At 49.3% G+C, this 16,170-nt stretch overlaps 1 protein-coding gene across 1 annotated transcript in view; it reads left to right on the forward strand.

Moving 5' to 3' along the window:
• Positions 1 to 16,170, forward strand: part of TUT7 (terminal uridylyl transferase 7) — a 1,558,036-nt gene that overhangs the window by 701,339 nt on the left and 840,527 nt on the right. The window contains exon 14 of the mRNA XM_086961199.1: positions 554 to 640. Within this exon, the coding sequence (XP_086817325.1) occupies positions 554 to 640 (87 nt within the window). The remainder of the gene's footprint in view (positions 1 to 553; positions 641 to 16,170) is intronic.

Below are 16,170 nucleotides of genomic sequence, written 5' to 3' on the forward strand. Positions count from 1 at the left end.
TACACCTTTGACGGATAAAATGTATAAGCAGGGTATTTTGTATATTGGTATGTATCTCAATTTCTTGTCTATTTTAGAACCTTGAAATGTTACTACATCAGTGTTCCACCTGTGAGGATAAAGAGGCTGAGTTGTGGTGTTTCAAATGTTGCTAAACTTAGTAAAAAAAAAAAGAAAAGAAATACGCATTCTTAAATTTTCTTGATTGTGACCTTTCCTGTATCATAAGGTTTTTAAACCAAATAAAATATCATAGGCTATGTATTTTAAATTCTCATTACTCCCAATCATAGTTTTATCCTGCACTGTCATCTAGATAGAACCAAATATTTCCCCACATACATGCTTCCAGTTTTTTTTAACATCTACAAAACATCTATTGAATTGTGCTTTAGTTTATATAATTATACAATACTTATCCATACTGTACAATTTATTGTTTTGCTTTTTATTTACTTAATGTACAGATTTTGGCTATTTATATATTGCAAACATAGCCACAACTGTGTTGTAGTGCTTTTCAAAGTGAGTCCATATTTTTTTTTTCCAACAGATGATTTCTCTCCTGATGCCCTAGAGGATCAAGCTCGAGAATATATTAGACAGAACTTGGAAAATTTCATCAAGCAGGCTTTTCAAGGTAATGCCAAAAGTAGTTTTTTTGTAATGAAATATTTGTGTCACAATAGTAGCATTTGTTTTTTTTAAACTTTATTTACCATTTAGTACATTATAGCAATACCGGCATGGTTGTTCACAGTACTCTTCATAACCTTGAGCAAGATCAAAATGGAGCATAAACATCAGCACGTTAGTCAACATAGCATATATCGATTGGAGAAAGCAAATCAGCAATGTTTCGAAATGCAGTCCCAAAGGCCCATCCCTTTTCCCGGTAAGAGATCCGCCGACTCTCGGCATCAGGTCTATTGTCTCTCCCACAACCCGTCACCGTAAGTGAAGCCCATAAACAAAAAGTCACGATCATTTAAGGGCACAGCAAGGCAGGGGAAAGTAAGCATCAGAAAATGTCGAAGCAGGTCACCCCACTCCCGCAGGAACAATGCCGCGTTCTAACTCAGCAGACTGAGGGATACAAACTTCCTGACACACCTGGGGAAGTTTACCACATACAATAACAGTGCCACTTCAGGGGTGAGAATGAGAGACAACTCGGCCATGTTGCCTAGTGTACTGTGCACCTTCTCCCAATAGGACTGTAGTTTCGGGCAGGCCCATGTCAAGTGTGCAAAGTCGGCATGTGGGTTGTCGCATTTGCGACAGGTGTGGTGTCTGGACGGATCTAGTCTATGGGCTCTGGCAGGGGTGATGTATGTTCTGTGTAAAAACTTAAAATGTAGTAACTTAGGCTTGCTGTTGAGTGATACTTCCTTTGTGACTGTGCAGCATTTGGTCCACTGGTCATCTGTGATGGGGTGACCTAAATAGTCTTCCCAGTGTTTCCTAATCTTGTCGTCATCAACCAGGACCAACCCAGAGCATGTCCTATACAGTTTAGATGTGAGATGAACCCCACTCAATGTTCAATGACGAGTGATAGCTGAGTAAACGAGTCAGGTTCAATTGGGAAACCAGGTAGTGTGAGCTGAACAAATCCGACCCAGCACGAAAATGTCCATGAAAGTGGCATCGCGAAAGCGGACATCTTCTGTAACCGAGAAAATTTGCCCATTAGGGTACAGATCACCCAGTTTGGAGATGTTAAATTTGGCCAGCGTGTGCTGCACCAGTTTCTTACCGGTGATGGGCAGCCAGCGAGCATTAGGGAAGGCAGAGCTGAGGAATATAGTGTAGGGGAGCTGGTGAATTGTCTAAGCCTATCCCAGGCCCAGCTGGTGGTGGAAACCGTCTGGATATCCCTAGGGTCTCTAGGTATGCCCTTGGGAAATACAGTGGGTAGCCGCTCAGGAACGACATACTCTGCCTCCAGGCAAAGGAAGGGGATCCTAGCGTCAGGGTGGAACCATGCAAAAGCATAGCTGCGTTGTGCCACAAGATAATATAAGTGGAAATCCGGCACCCCAAAACTTCCCCTCTCATATGGCAGGGTGAGTACCCGCAAGTGCAGGCGGGCCCGTTTGCCCCCCCCCATACCAACCGGAGAAGATGGGACTGCAGCGTCGCGAAGAAACTGTTCGGGAGAGGTATAGGAATATTGTTAAAAAGATACAAAGATTTGGGGAGGACCACCATCTTAACAACCGCAATCCTGCCGGCAATAGACCATGGCAGCCGCAACCATCTTTCCACCTGGGCTTTGAGGGCGCTTACTGCCTGTCCATAATTGAGGTGAAGGATCTGGGCAGTGTCAAGATGTATGTGGATGCCCAAGTACCTAACTGAATCAGAGCACCATTCAAGGGGGAATTCACAATCCCATTGGGTCGTACTGGAGGTTGAGGGGAAAATAACCGATTTGTGCCAGTTGATACCCAGGCCAGAGTGTTGACCAAATCGGAGGATTTCTCTAATGAGAGGCTCTAAGTTGACCTGTGGTTCTCTGACCTAGAGGATTGTATCATCCTCATAGTGAGACCAGGAGGGGGCCAGTGTTGAATTATAGGCCTCGTTTTAGATGCCTTTCCTGGAAATGTCGTACTTAGGGGTCCATGGCAAGGATGAACAATAAGGGGGACAGTGGACAGCCCTGTCGGGTGCCGCGGGATAGAGAGAAGCGTCGGTTGAGTGTGCCATTCAAGGGTAGTCTCGCTGTGTGGTGACAATATAACAACGTGGTGGTTGCTATGAATCCCACAAGCATTCCTATCCGGCGCATAATTGACACAAAAACGGACCTATTAGATTTGGGGGTCTCTAGTTGGCAGAGGTTGGTTCCTTTGACCAAATAGGGACCCTTGCATCTAGTCGGGGTAAGGTGGTACACTCCGAAAATAACCCCTGCTCACCCCCTTGGTAGCTTGGCACGAGCAGGAAGGCTTATCTCAGAGGCAGTGTGTAAGGCATTTGTGTACACATACAGTAACCCAGTGACAACACTACAGATGGACACCACACAAGTTGTAGTATAAAAATAACTACTTTTTCATATAGACTTAACACAAGACCACAAATGACAAAAATCCATAGTACTGTACTTTAAAAGTGGTAGAAATAGCTTAGTTCTCTTTAGATGTAAAATGCAACACTTTAAGTTCAATGTACCTTTGGATGCGTAACGCTATACAACTAAAGTGTTGCAGGGAAGGTGATGAGTCGATTCCTTACACATAAGAACGGTGATGCGTCTGGTCTCTACTGCTGCGTAGGGGATGCGTTGGTCTTGTCTGTGTGGGGAGGTGATGCGTCGGTTTCTTACTGCGCTTCCGTGGCGATGCGACCAGCAGCGCCGTGATGCAATGAAGATCCGGTTCCAATGAAACAAAAATGGCATCTTCTTCTTGATGCGACACGATGCGTGCACGCCCAACAGCTGTGTGGCGACTCAACGATTCTTCTGAGCCACGACAGGACCTGCGACACGCTCCTCCTGTGATGTGACGGCGTCTGATGCGTCAGTGACACTCTTCTCTGGTGTTGCGAGATGCTTCAGCGATGCGACAGCGGCGACACCCTTCATGAGTCGCGCTTTCAGCTCCTTGCGACACCCAGTCCCTCAGAATGCCTAACACCTCAGCAGGCACTTCAAACGAACTCTTGGGGGGCTGGTGGGTGAAGTCTGTTGTACCTGAGACTTCAGCAGGAGACAAGCTCTATCTCAAGCGCCTGGAGATCCTTCACGAGTTGAATTGGAAGTAGCACAAAGTCCTTTCTCCTTTTTTTGGCAGTCAGGCAACCACTGCAGGCCAATCCCCAAACAGCACTCAGCTTAGGGATAGTCTCCTCCTCAGTTTATCTGGTTCCTCTTCTCAGCGAAGGTTCTTCTTGTTTCCCAAAAGTGATCTAAAGTTCTGGGGTCTGGGTCCCCTCTTTTATACACCAAAATCTTTTGTCTCTGAAGGCAGAGAGTGTCTGTGCCTAGTCTAAACCAGTTCTGTTCAGTCCTGGAGCACTTTGTTGACAAGACTCCTTCTTTCCTTTCACAATGTAGGCCAGGGACATCAGGCAGGAGGTGGAGCCAGCATTGTGGAGGGAAGGCACAGCCCTATTCAGGTCCCAGGTGCAACTCCACCCACCCATCTACATGCAGATCTCTCTATTCAGCCCTGTGCTGACTCACCCTGTCTCCTGGAATCCCCCAGCCCCTGTCGCTCAAACTCCAGACAAGGAATACACAACCTAGCAGAGGCACGCTTGGATACTTGGGGAAGAAAAAAGTGGTATTTGTATTTTCAAACACAGAATGTTAAAACCAACTTCACTAAAAGATGTATTTTATCATTCTAAGTTCAGGCATACTAAACTCGAATTTCTACCTAGTTCACAGTCAGTTAGGATTATAAGATGTAATAATCAAACTGCCCATTCTGGCCTATGTGGAACAGTTAGCCTTGCAATAGTGAAAAACGAAAATGGCTGTAATTCACTATTATGACATGCCACACACACCAGGGCATGTCCTACATTTTACCTACAATGCACCCTGTCCTTGGGCCTACCATAGGGGTGACTAATATGCCGAAAAGGGAAGGTTTAGGGACTGGCAAGTGGGTGCACTTGCCCAGTCAACATGGCAGTACCAGACTGCACACAGGCTCTTCAATGGCAGACCTGAGAAACACTTTAAGGCTGCTTCTGAGGTGGGACAGCCAGTGCTGCAAGCCCACCAGCAGCATTTGGTTTACAAGCCCTGGGCACACTCAGTGCACTGTGCTTGGGTCTGAAAAGTAAACCAAACTAATCCATACCATAGGGAGCACTTGCACTGTGGCACTGAATAGCAGTGCACAATGCCCAAAGTATCTATAACCAGCAAAAACACATGACGCAACAGAAAAAAATGGAAGGGAGACCCACGCCAACAGTGCCAGGTCTAACATGTGTCCCCTCCAGCTGAAATGTGGGGAGAACTACCCTACCTCTGGGAGTTCTCATCACTAAGGCGTAAAAATCTGGACAGACCATTAGCATTGGCGTATTCTGTACCAGGGCGGTGTTCCACTGTGAAATCCATCCCCTGTAGGGAAATGGACCACCTCAAGAGCTTTGGATTCTCACCCCTCATCTGCATTAACCATCTGTTGTGCCTGTGGTCTGTCTGAACCCGGAAGTGAGTCCCAAACAAGTATGGTCTCAACTTCTTTAGTGCCCAGATCTCAGCAAATGCCTCCCGCTCAATTGCACTCCACCTCTGTTCCCGTGGAAGTAATGTCCTACTGATGAAGGTTACGGGTTGATCTAGGCCCTCCTCATTTATCTGTGACAAAACAGCCCCCACACCATGCTCTGAAGCGTCTGTCTGAATGATAAACTCTTTTGAGAAGTTGGGTGCCAGGAGCACGGGCACCGTGCACAAGGCAGTTTTCAGGGCCTCAAAAGCTTTCCGACAGGTGTCAGTCCAAATCACTTTCTTGGGCTGCTTCCTGGAAGTCAGCTCTGTTAAGGGGGCAATGATGCTTCCATACCACTTGACAAACCTCCTGTAATACCCAGTGAGTCCTAAAAAGGCTCTCACCTCTGTCTCGGTCCTGGGGGGGGAGGGGGAGCTCTCAAGCCAGGATGGTCTCAATCTTGGGCTTTAGGGGCGCCCCCTGGCCGCTCCAAACCTGGTGTCCCAAGTACACCCCGGAACCCTGCCCGATCTGGCATTTACTTGCCTTGATCGTGAGGCCTGCCCTCCGCAGCGCCATCAACACTTCACAGAGGTGGTGCAAATGTTCTTCCCAACTGGCCCTAAACACCAGGTAGGCGGCACTGAACTCTTCCAGTCCAGCCAACACCTGGTTGACCAACCTCTGAAAGGTGGCAGGGGCATTCTTCATCCCAACGGGCATAACCCGGAACTGGTAGTACCCTTCTGGTGTGGAGAATGTTGACCTCTCTCTTGCCCCATCAGTTAAGGCGATCTGCCAGTACCCAGACGTTAGATCAAACGTGCTGAGGTACCGGGCAGCCCCTAACCGATCGATGTGCTCATCAGCTCTGGGGAATGGGTGCGCATCCGTCCTCGTGACTGAATTAAGCCCAAGGTAGTCCACACAAAACCGGAGTTCTGGTGTGGCACCCGGTGCAATAGCCTTTGGGACCAAGACCACTTGGCTGGCCCAAGGACTGTTAGAGGACTCAGTCACCCCTAACTCAAGCATCTTGGAGACCTCCTCCTTGATGTAAGCTCTCGCCCCGTCAGTCACCCTGTAAGTTTTGTGCTTCACAGTCGGGCTGTCTCCCGTGTCTACATCATGAGCGCACCAATCTGTAACACTGGGAATCAGGGAAAACAAATAAGAAAACTGTCCCAGCAACTGGCGACAGTCATTCTGTTACTCAGGGGTCAGGGTGGAAGAGAGGTTCACACCATCCACTGACCCATCGCGCTCTGTCGCTGACAGGAGGTCAGGAAGAGGCTCAGTCTCCTCCTCCACTCCAGCATCTGTCGCTAAGAACATACCCACTGCGGACCTTTCCAAGTGGAGCTTCAGGTGGTTGACATGCAGGACCCGCAAGGGGTTCCTGGGAGACCGCAAGTCCACCAAGTAGGTAACAGGACTTTTGCACTCCACCACCTCAAATGGTCGAATACCACTTATCCTGGAGCGTGTAAGCCTCCACTGGGGGCCATGACCCACACTTTCTGACCAGGCTGAAGCTCTACCAGAGTTGCATTCTGGTTGTACCACCGCTTCATCTCCTCCTGGCTGGCTTCCAGATTCGCCTCAGGGAGTTGCCTGAAACGCCTAGTCTGGTTCCTGAAGGCCAGCATGTAGCTATATGCATCCTGGGGAGGTTTCCTTGGAGATTGCTCCCAGCCTTCCTTGACCAGACTCTGAGGTCCTCTCACTGGGTGACCATAGATAAGCTCAATGGGGCTGAACCCTAGAGATTTCTGTGGCACCTCACGGTATGCAAAGAACAGGCATGGTAAGAGGACGTCCCAATTATGCCTCATAGGTTCCTCAACACCCATAATCGTGCATTTTAGGGTCCGGTTGAATCTCTCAACAAACCCATTTCCTTGGGGGTGGTAAGGAGCGGTGATCTTCTAAGTTACCCCACACTGCCACAGGGACTTCATATACTTGGAAATGAAGTGTGTACCTCGGTCAAACACCACCTCTCTAGGGAACTCCACATGGGAGAAAATTCCAATCAGTGCCCTTCCCACCACGGGGGCCTTCACTGTCCTCAGAGGCATGGCTTCCGGGTACCGGGTGACATGGTCCACCAAGACCAGGATGAACCTGTTACCCATGGCTGTCTTGGGGTCCAGTACCCCCACAATGTCAATACCCACCCATTCAAAGAGGGTGCTGACCACAGTGAATGGCTGGAGAGGAGCCTTCTGCTTCCTCCTACTCTTTCCACTTGCCTGGCAAGTCTGACAGGTCCTGCAATGATTGTCTGAACTCTTGCGCCTTTGAGGCCAATAAAAGTGGGTGACAGGCCTCTCAAAGGTCTTGTCCTGCCCCAAATGTCCTGCTAACGGCACATCATGAGCCAGTCCCAGGAAGGCTCTGAAGCGCTGGGGTACCACCAGCACATGGGCTGACCCAGGCTCAGCAACCTTAGGCTCACTATACAGGAGAACTGTATAGAGAATGAGAGAAGGCACCCTGCCTGATATTTATAGAGGTCCTAGCTAGAGGATCCTAACGTGATAGGAGAAGGGGGGGTGGTTAGCCCAGAGGCTGAAGCTGCACAGGACAAAAACCAGGTCAATCCAAACAGACTCAACAACATATATTGGAAGAATACATATTTTTTATTTTTCTCTTTTTAAATATATTATTTGTAATTTTCAAAAGACAGACATGTATAAATTAAATAGTCACAGTGATATTTTACGAAACACATGGCAAGGATTCTTTTCTGGATTAAGATCTGCCCAGTACTGACCACACTTCAAACAAACAACCACACTCATTCACACAGGGGTTTTCTCTAACTATTGTTTGAACATTCAACTTTCATTCATCCATTCATATAGTCCTGGCGTAGACAACAATAGGTATTCAATAAGTTGCCTAAATCGGGGGGTTCATCCAGGCAGATGGTATTAATACGGGTCCTGGTGTAGTTAGGACAGAATGCCGTATTCCTGGGAAAACGTGCCGACGCGCGTTTCGGTGAGAGGCCAATGTGGCCACACCTTCGTCAGGGCCTGGGTAGTATGCTGGGCAGGGGACAGGAGTAAAATCTGTTTGTTTTGTTAGGAAGGCATACGATTTAAAGACCGCCTTCACGAATTCAGGAGGGGATGAATTCCAGTTGTTACCAAGCTATTGGGTCTCAACTCGTGGTTCCTCTGGTAGGATTTACAGGGCGCATTGCTCGACCGAGTGGCTCACATAGGTCGGGTAACCAGAGACACGGGGTAGCCGGTCGCTGTTCGTCGTATTCTCTTCCGTGATGTTTATCTGTCAATTATTCTATCGTCTGTTCAAGACAGTCCTGTTGGTCATCAGGTAGGGGGTTGATCCTGTCACATTGCTGTCTTTAACGAGTTTTGCAATAGTTGGTAATCCTGCAAGCACTAATACTGTGCCTTCAGTGCCGCGGGCAGAGTCAGAACAATCAGGTCGGATATTTCTTCAATGAACAGAGCCAGGCTTTTTGATTGGGATTCCACCGACTATGTTGGAGTCATGACGGGATACCGCTCACTCGAATTCCGTCATGGAGTCGGTCGTTATCTTCCGATGGGGTTCCGCCGGCTGCCTCGGTCGGCCAACTGCGCGATACAGGACACTCCTCCTTTTGAAAATTACAAATAATATATTTAAAAAGAGAAAAATAAAAAATATGTATTCTTCCAATATATGTTGTTGAGTCTGTTTGGATTGACCTGGTTTTTGTCCTGTGCAGCTTCAGCCTCTGGGCTAACCACCCCCCCCTTCTCCTATCACGTTAGGATCCTCTAGCTAGGACCTCTATAAATATCAGGCAGGGTGCCTTCTCTCATTCTCTATTCAGTTGTTCTTCCCCCCTTGGCCTGCCTATATCACTAAGAAACCCTACGGGGAGCCCCCTTCTTTTGCTTCACTATACAGGAGACCATTCTGCCTGGTCTGCAGCCTGCTGCCGCAAACCTACACGAGAAGGGCATTTCTTCTGCTCTGCGCAGAACTCTTCCCTGGAGAGTCCTCCTTCCTGCCGCCAATGGGTCAGCTCAGGCAGGTCCCCCAGTTCAGCTACCTGTTCCCCTGTAGGCTCCAGGACATTCCCCTCAGGATCTGCCTCGTCCTAGACCGTGGGAACCTCGGGCGGGTTTCTCGCTCTCCCTGCCTCTCTCTCAGGCTCCAGGTCCTCTTGAATACCCTTACTGGCTGCCATGGACCGTGTGGTCACACACGCCCAGTCAGGCCAAACATCCCCAAATGAGCACATTGCTCCACCTTAGCCCAAGGGGAGCTCTCCAAATCGTTCCCCAACAAACAGTCAACAGGCATGGCTGGCCTCACAGCTACTTGAAGAGTACCAGAAACCCCGCCCCCCCCCCCCCCCCCCCCCCCCCACTCAAAGGGAACCTGAGCCACCTTGCAGTGGCTCTCTGTGTTGTCAGCGGCAACAACTGGGTAAAATGCATTGGGGAGAACCTTCAGACACCAGGTGACACTTGACATCTGTCACACTGGCTCCTGTGTCTCAAAGAGCCTCCACTCTATGGCCATGATGGTCACCCATTGCCTGTACTTTTTAGTGTTATTAGGCACTTGGGTCCTGGGGACCACCTCACAGACAAAGGACATCTTTGCGGGACCCCACCCGGCCAGGAGACGGCTTGATCCGTCGAACAAACCCGAGATTACCCCTTCGTACGAAACAATATTAGAAGACAAGAATTTGGAGTCCAGACCATTCTCGACTCGCATCCACCGCTCCCTGAGGAAGGGCAGAAAGTGCCCGAAATGCATTGGAGCTCATAGATAAATATTCGTTTCAAAAAGGAAATGTGTTTGACAAGGAAAAGTGTTTTGAACAAATTCATAAAAATGCTTGAAAGACAATTGTGATGAATATAATCGCAAGAGGAGAAAAAAAGTTCAAGTAATAAAACATTGCACAAAGAAATCGAATTGGAGTCCTTATTTAAAGAGGAACCAACACAGAGTGCCTGTTGGGGATGTAACCAATGACCTATTGGTCACACTTTCAGTTACAATAAAAGTGGGTGACAGGCCTCTCAAAGGTCTTGTCCTGCCCCAAATGTCCTGCTAACGGCACATCATGAGCCAGTCCAGGAAGGCTCTGAAGCGCTGGGGTACCACCAGCACATGGGCTGACCCAGGCTCAGCAACCTTAGGCTCACTATACAGGAGACCATTCTGCCTGGTCTGCAGCCTGCTGCCGCAAACCTACACGAGAAGGGCATTTCTTCTGCTCTGCGCAGAACTTTTGCCTGGAGAGTCCTCCTTCCTGCCGCCAATGGGTCAGCTCAGGCAGGTCCCCCAGTTCAGCTACTTGTTCCCCTGTAGGCTCCAGGACATCCCCCTCAGGATCTGCCTCCTCCTGGACCGTGGGAACCTCGGGCGGGTTTCTCGCTCTCCCTGCCTCTTCTCTTTAAGGCAGGCACCGGGCCTCTCTCTCAGGCTCCAGGTCCTCTTGAATACCCTTACTGGCTGCCATGGACCGTGTGGTCACACACGCCCAGTCAGGCCAAACATCCCCAAATGAGCACATTGCTCCACCTTAGCCCAAGGGGAGCTCTCCAAATCGTTCCCCAACAAACAGTCAACAGGCATGGCTGGCCTCACAGCTACTTGAAGAGTACCAGAAACCCCGCCCCCCCCACTCAAAGGGAACCTGAGCCACCTTGCAGTGGCTCTCTGTGTTGTCAGCGGCAACAACTGGGTAAAATGCATTGGGGAGAACCTTCAGACACCAGGTGACACTTGACATCTGTCACACTGGCTCCTGTGTCTCAAAGAGCCTCCACTCTATGGCCATGATGGTCACCCATTGCCTGTACTTTTTAGTGTTATTAGGCACTTGGGTCCTGGGGACCACCTCACAGACAAAGGACATCTTTGCGGGAGCCCACCCACCTTGGGCACCCATCTCCTCCCACAGGGCTACACTCGCCATCTGCCGGGGTGGAGCACCAGTGGGTGCAGTCTTTCCATTCTGTGGGCACTGGGTATCAACAGACTTATGGCCCACGTCACCACACTTGTAGCACCTCAGGGGTCCCCTGTGAACAGGCCTACCTGTCGGGACCCCGGGCTTCTTCTCAGGGGGAGGCTGGGAACCCTTCCCTTGGTTCCCTTGGGGATTACTTTGAGCCCCTTTCTGGAACTCCCTCTGTTTACCATTGCCCCCCCCCCCCCCTCTCTTCTGCTGGGGACCCTGCCCACTCTTGGCAGAATCTCCCACGTGACCCTTGTGGACCCGGGTACTCACCCAGCTATCCGCCTCCTCAACCAGCTTCCTAGGGTTAGTCAGCCTGCTATCAATAAGGTGCTGGCGTAGCTCTGGAAAACAATTACTTGTCAAGTGCTCCCATACAATTAATTCAAAGAACCCTTCAAAATCATAAACTTTGCTACCCTTCACCCAACCATCCAATGCTCTGCAAAAAATGTTACATATTCTACCCATGTGCTGGACTCCATCTTCTTGTAATTTCTAAACCTCTGTCTATACAATTCAGGAGTCAACCTATACCTGGACATCGATGCTTCTTTCATGAGGCTTTAAGAATTATGGACTAAAGAGGGCAAGTCTAACAATGTATCCCGCCTCTCACCAAGGAACCGTCCCCACAACCCCGCTCCCCAATCCTTCTCAGGGACCCGGTGGGAGAATATAGCTACCTCACAGGCCTTGAACCACTGCCCAATGTCATCATTCTTATAAAACCCTCTAACCGCATGTACTCCCTTGCTTTAACAGGCATTGACGGTGTGCTGCCACCAGAGGGAATAATCTCTAAGCTCCTAGCTTTTAACTCCAACTCCCTCGAATTTCTCTCATGATCCAACTGCATCCTTTTGTCATCTAGGGCCAATTTCCTATTCTCCAACTGCCCACCCAATTTGAGCTTGGCCAGCCCCAATTCGTGCATCCTACTTTTCTCCATGTCCTCCAACTCCTCTGGGGACAGGCCCTTGGCAGAAACACTACAACCTATTGGGGAAGTTGCTCTCCTCCCCTCTGGACCCAATGGCCCATCCAGCTGTTCATCTGCATTCTCAGCCCCCTCCTCATTCTCAGGGGTATTCCTTGCTTCGATCCAGGCCCTCTGCGCCGTTTGGAACTCATCCTTCTTGGTGAGACCAGTCATATTTTATTTTATTTTAAAGGTTTTATATAGCGCTGGCTAGACCCGGAGGTATCAGGGCGCTTTACATGAGCATCAGATCATAGTTACAGGTTACATCGTTACAAAGGTTACACAGTTATGAGAGCATGGCAACATAGTTACTTGTAAGGTCGAGATAAACAATAATCGCACATAAGTAAGGGGAAAAGCAAGCAAGGGGAAAGATTCAGGGGAGGGGGAAGGAGCTGGGGAAGTAGACAGGTAATGAAGGCGGGAAAGAGGAGGGGAGGGTGAAGGACACCTCCTGGAAAGAGGAGGGGAAAGGCGACTAGGACACAAACCGGTAGACGAGTCAAAGCAACGTCCAAAGTCCAGTAAGCTGTGATCCCAGGGGAAGTTGTATCACTTCCCTATCTCAGTTGCAGGAGGCTCCCTTTACGCAGTGAACTCTCTCAGAGGGGTCTCTGAGACTCCGAGGCCTACATACTGGATCCTTCCCCATAAAGAGGAGAGGGAGTGCTTTGGCAAGATGTGCGTACCATACCTCAGCTGTGAGTGGCTCCCTTGGCGCAGTGGACTCTCTCAGTGGGTTTGCTGAGACTCCAGAGTATAAATATTGGAGCTTTCCCCATCGAGGGGAAAAGGAGTGCTTAGTCAAAGGGCACAAAGGACAGGGGGCTAGGTAGACTAGTAGGAAAGGTGAGAGAATTCAGGGGAGAGGGGATAGGGGCTAGGAGCTTGGGAGGTAGACAAAGAGAGAAGGAGTACTAAATGGGAACAAATTTAATTAATGAGTTATTATATAGTGCTGTCTAGACCCGAAGGAATCGGAGCGCTTTACATGAGGAACAATAAAGTTTCAATTTACATCAGTTAAAAGTTACATACGTATCAAGAAAAGCATTTAAAGAACATAGGGGACAAGGTGAATGGAGCAAGGAAGGATAAGGGGATAAGGTAAAGGGGTAGGAGGAAGATAGGACGTAGAGATGATGGGAAAATCTACACAAGGTCCGGCTGGGTAGGTGACGGCGGGGGGGCGGGGGCGGGGGTAGACCACAACCCATCTCCTCTTTAGCTATATGGTAGCTTCACCGGGCATCAGCCAAATTGCTAGGTCTCCACAGTCTGGGGTAAGTTCTGAAGGTACCAAGTCCTGATGTGTAGGCTGATTAGGGGATAGGTTCACGGTCTGGTCAGTGTCCAATTATTGTCCCAGGGAAGTAAAAACGTGTAGGGGACCACTATGGAAGCCATCATTGAGGTCAGGCAGGGGACTGTACTGTACACTGGTGGCCATCCTAAGGTCCGGCATCTGGCAGTTAAAGTCAATATCCAGAACAGCGGCCGCCAGAGAATAACAAATCCAGCGTGCACACACCATCACACGCACAGACATGCACAAGCACACACAAATGTGCGCACACACTCTCATACGCGAACAGAGGGCGCATACAAGCACGCATACAGAAACATCCACACGCACACTTACAATCCCATGCTCTAATACAAAAACACTAAAGTACATGCACACACCATCACACGCACAGACATAAGCACACATACAGAAACATCTGCACGCACAAACACAAATAGAATCTCATGCTCCAATACAAAAACACCCAAATACATGTCCACACCATCACACGCACAGACAAGCACAAGCACACACAAATGTGAACATAGTCTTTCATACACGCACAGGCACACACACACACATGCGTCTGCACACACCCCCTCATACACGCACAGACGCACACACAAAAGCACTCCCATGACACATTTCTCCAGGACTGCTGCAGCATTGATGGCAAACAATGGCAGGTTTGGACAGACTAATGAAAGAAGGCTAGTTGTACACATACTTATTGCGACTGCTGCATCCTCCGCTCCATTATGAAAAGTGGTGTCTTTATGGGCGAGCCGTCTCTACATCTAATATTGCTGGTCCCATGCATCATAGCTGTGGGGCACTGAAGTGGGCTCCGAGGTCTTTGCCCTGCCTTGCTGCCCATCACACGCTGCCTTTTGTCTGCCTCACTGGTCCCCCTGGAGCCTCCTCTCATTTCTGCGTGGGTGATCAGGTTTCCTGGGCTCTCCCTCCGTGGTTCTTGCAGACTACTCCCTGCCACAACTCCTCGGAGGCCCAGAGCTCCCGCAGCTCTGCTGTCGCTCCTCTCCGGTGGTCCTCCCTGATATGCTTTTCAACTGATGCCTGCAGCTCAGTACCTGCCACCCTGTTCAGGTAGAACGTTTGTACCGCTAATCCAATTAGGCGCTGCTCTCTTTGCAGCCTTGCTGGCATGCTGCTCGCACCGCTTCAGGGCTCTCAGCTGTCTCTGTCCCTTTTCCGCAGCACCTTTCAACTTGGGCCATTCCCCAGCAGGCTTTCACCGCAGCAGGCCTCTCTCAGCTCTTCCTGCTCTCAGCTGCCGCTGGGAACCCCTGGAGCCCCCCTCGGTCAACACTCCGAAGGAGCTCAGTTGCGCAAATCATCCCCCGTGGCCTACCTTCACCTCCACTACTGTGCTGCCATCTTGGTCACTTCAGTGCAGCAGCATAATCAGATCCACGCAGCTCTTTACCACCTTCTGGACCCTCCTCTCAATCCCAATGCGGTGTTAGCTCGCAATCCCACTGAAATCAGGCCGCAGGTCCCCACATGGCACCAGAAACAAGCACTGCACAGCGTCTCCGTACTTCACAGCAGCATGGAAACCACCAAACAGCAATCTCGCAGCAGGTCCGCATTTGTGAACACCTACAGTAACCCAGTGACAACACTACAGATGGACACCACACAAGTTATAGTATAAAAATAAGTATTTATATATAGACTTAACACAGGACCACAAACAAAAATCCACAATACTGTGCTTTAAATATGGTAGAAATAGCTTAGTTATCTAAAATGCAACACTTTAAATTCAATGTACCTTTGGATGCGTAATGCTATACAACGAAAATGTTGCAGGGAAGGTGATGTGTCGATTCCTTACACGCAAGAACGGTTATGCGTTGGGTCCCTACTGCTGCGTGTGGGATGCGTTGGTTGTTCTCCGTGTGAGGAGGTGATGTGTCAGGTTCGTACTGCGCTTGCCCCAGTATTGGAACTTTCATAGATTCCCATGCTTTGTATCATTCCCCCGTCGTCGGATTGGGAGCCTCGGTAAATAAAAAATACCATAGCAATAGACACAAAAGAGAAAAATTAGGCTTAGGCCTCATCTCATTTTGTAGCTAATCCACCTCTTTGTGTAAAAGAGCCCAAACTTTCCGCAACAACCAATCAGAATAGCCTCACCCCATAGAACCCTCCTGAGAGAGCCTCAGAGCCTCAGATTTTTCTACCGCACATTGTGCTAGGGAGTCTCCACTGAGCTCAGCTCAGTTTTTTCTCTTCAACTTGGATTCTTTTACATTTTCTTCAAATTTACACTGTCTGACAAGGAGAAGGCGGCATTATTTAGAGCTTGCGCTACATGTTCTATAAGGAGACTGTTTGTGGAGGACAATCATGATGACTGTATCTACTGCTTGTACCCGGACCACAAGGCCACAGATTGTAAGATCTGTAGGACTTTCTCTACAAAGACCTTGAGAGACCGGGAGGGCCGCCTGTTAACTTGGCTGCAGAAGATGAAATCACGTAAGGAGGTTATTTCATCTGACGATGAGGACTCTTCATCAGCTGCGTCCTCCAGAAGATCCAGAAAGAGGGGTAGGTTATCCCCTTCTACTTCTACTGGGCCCCCTGTCAAAGCCTTACAAAAGACCTCTGATAGGTCTGAAAGGGCTAGTCCCATTAAATCTCCTCACCGAGGTGAAAAGGA

The sequence above is a fragment of the Lissotriton vulgaris genome, chromosome 3_1 (genome assembly GCF_964263255.1).
Source record: "Lissotriton vulgaris chromosome 3_1, aLisVul1.2, whole genome shotgun sequence".
NCBI lineage: Eukaryota > Metazoa > Chordata > Amphibia > Caudata > Salamandridae > Lissotriton > Lissotriton vulgaris.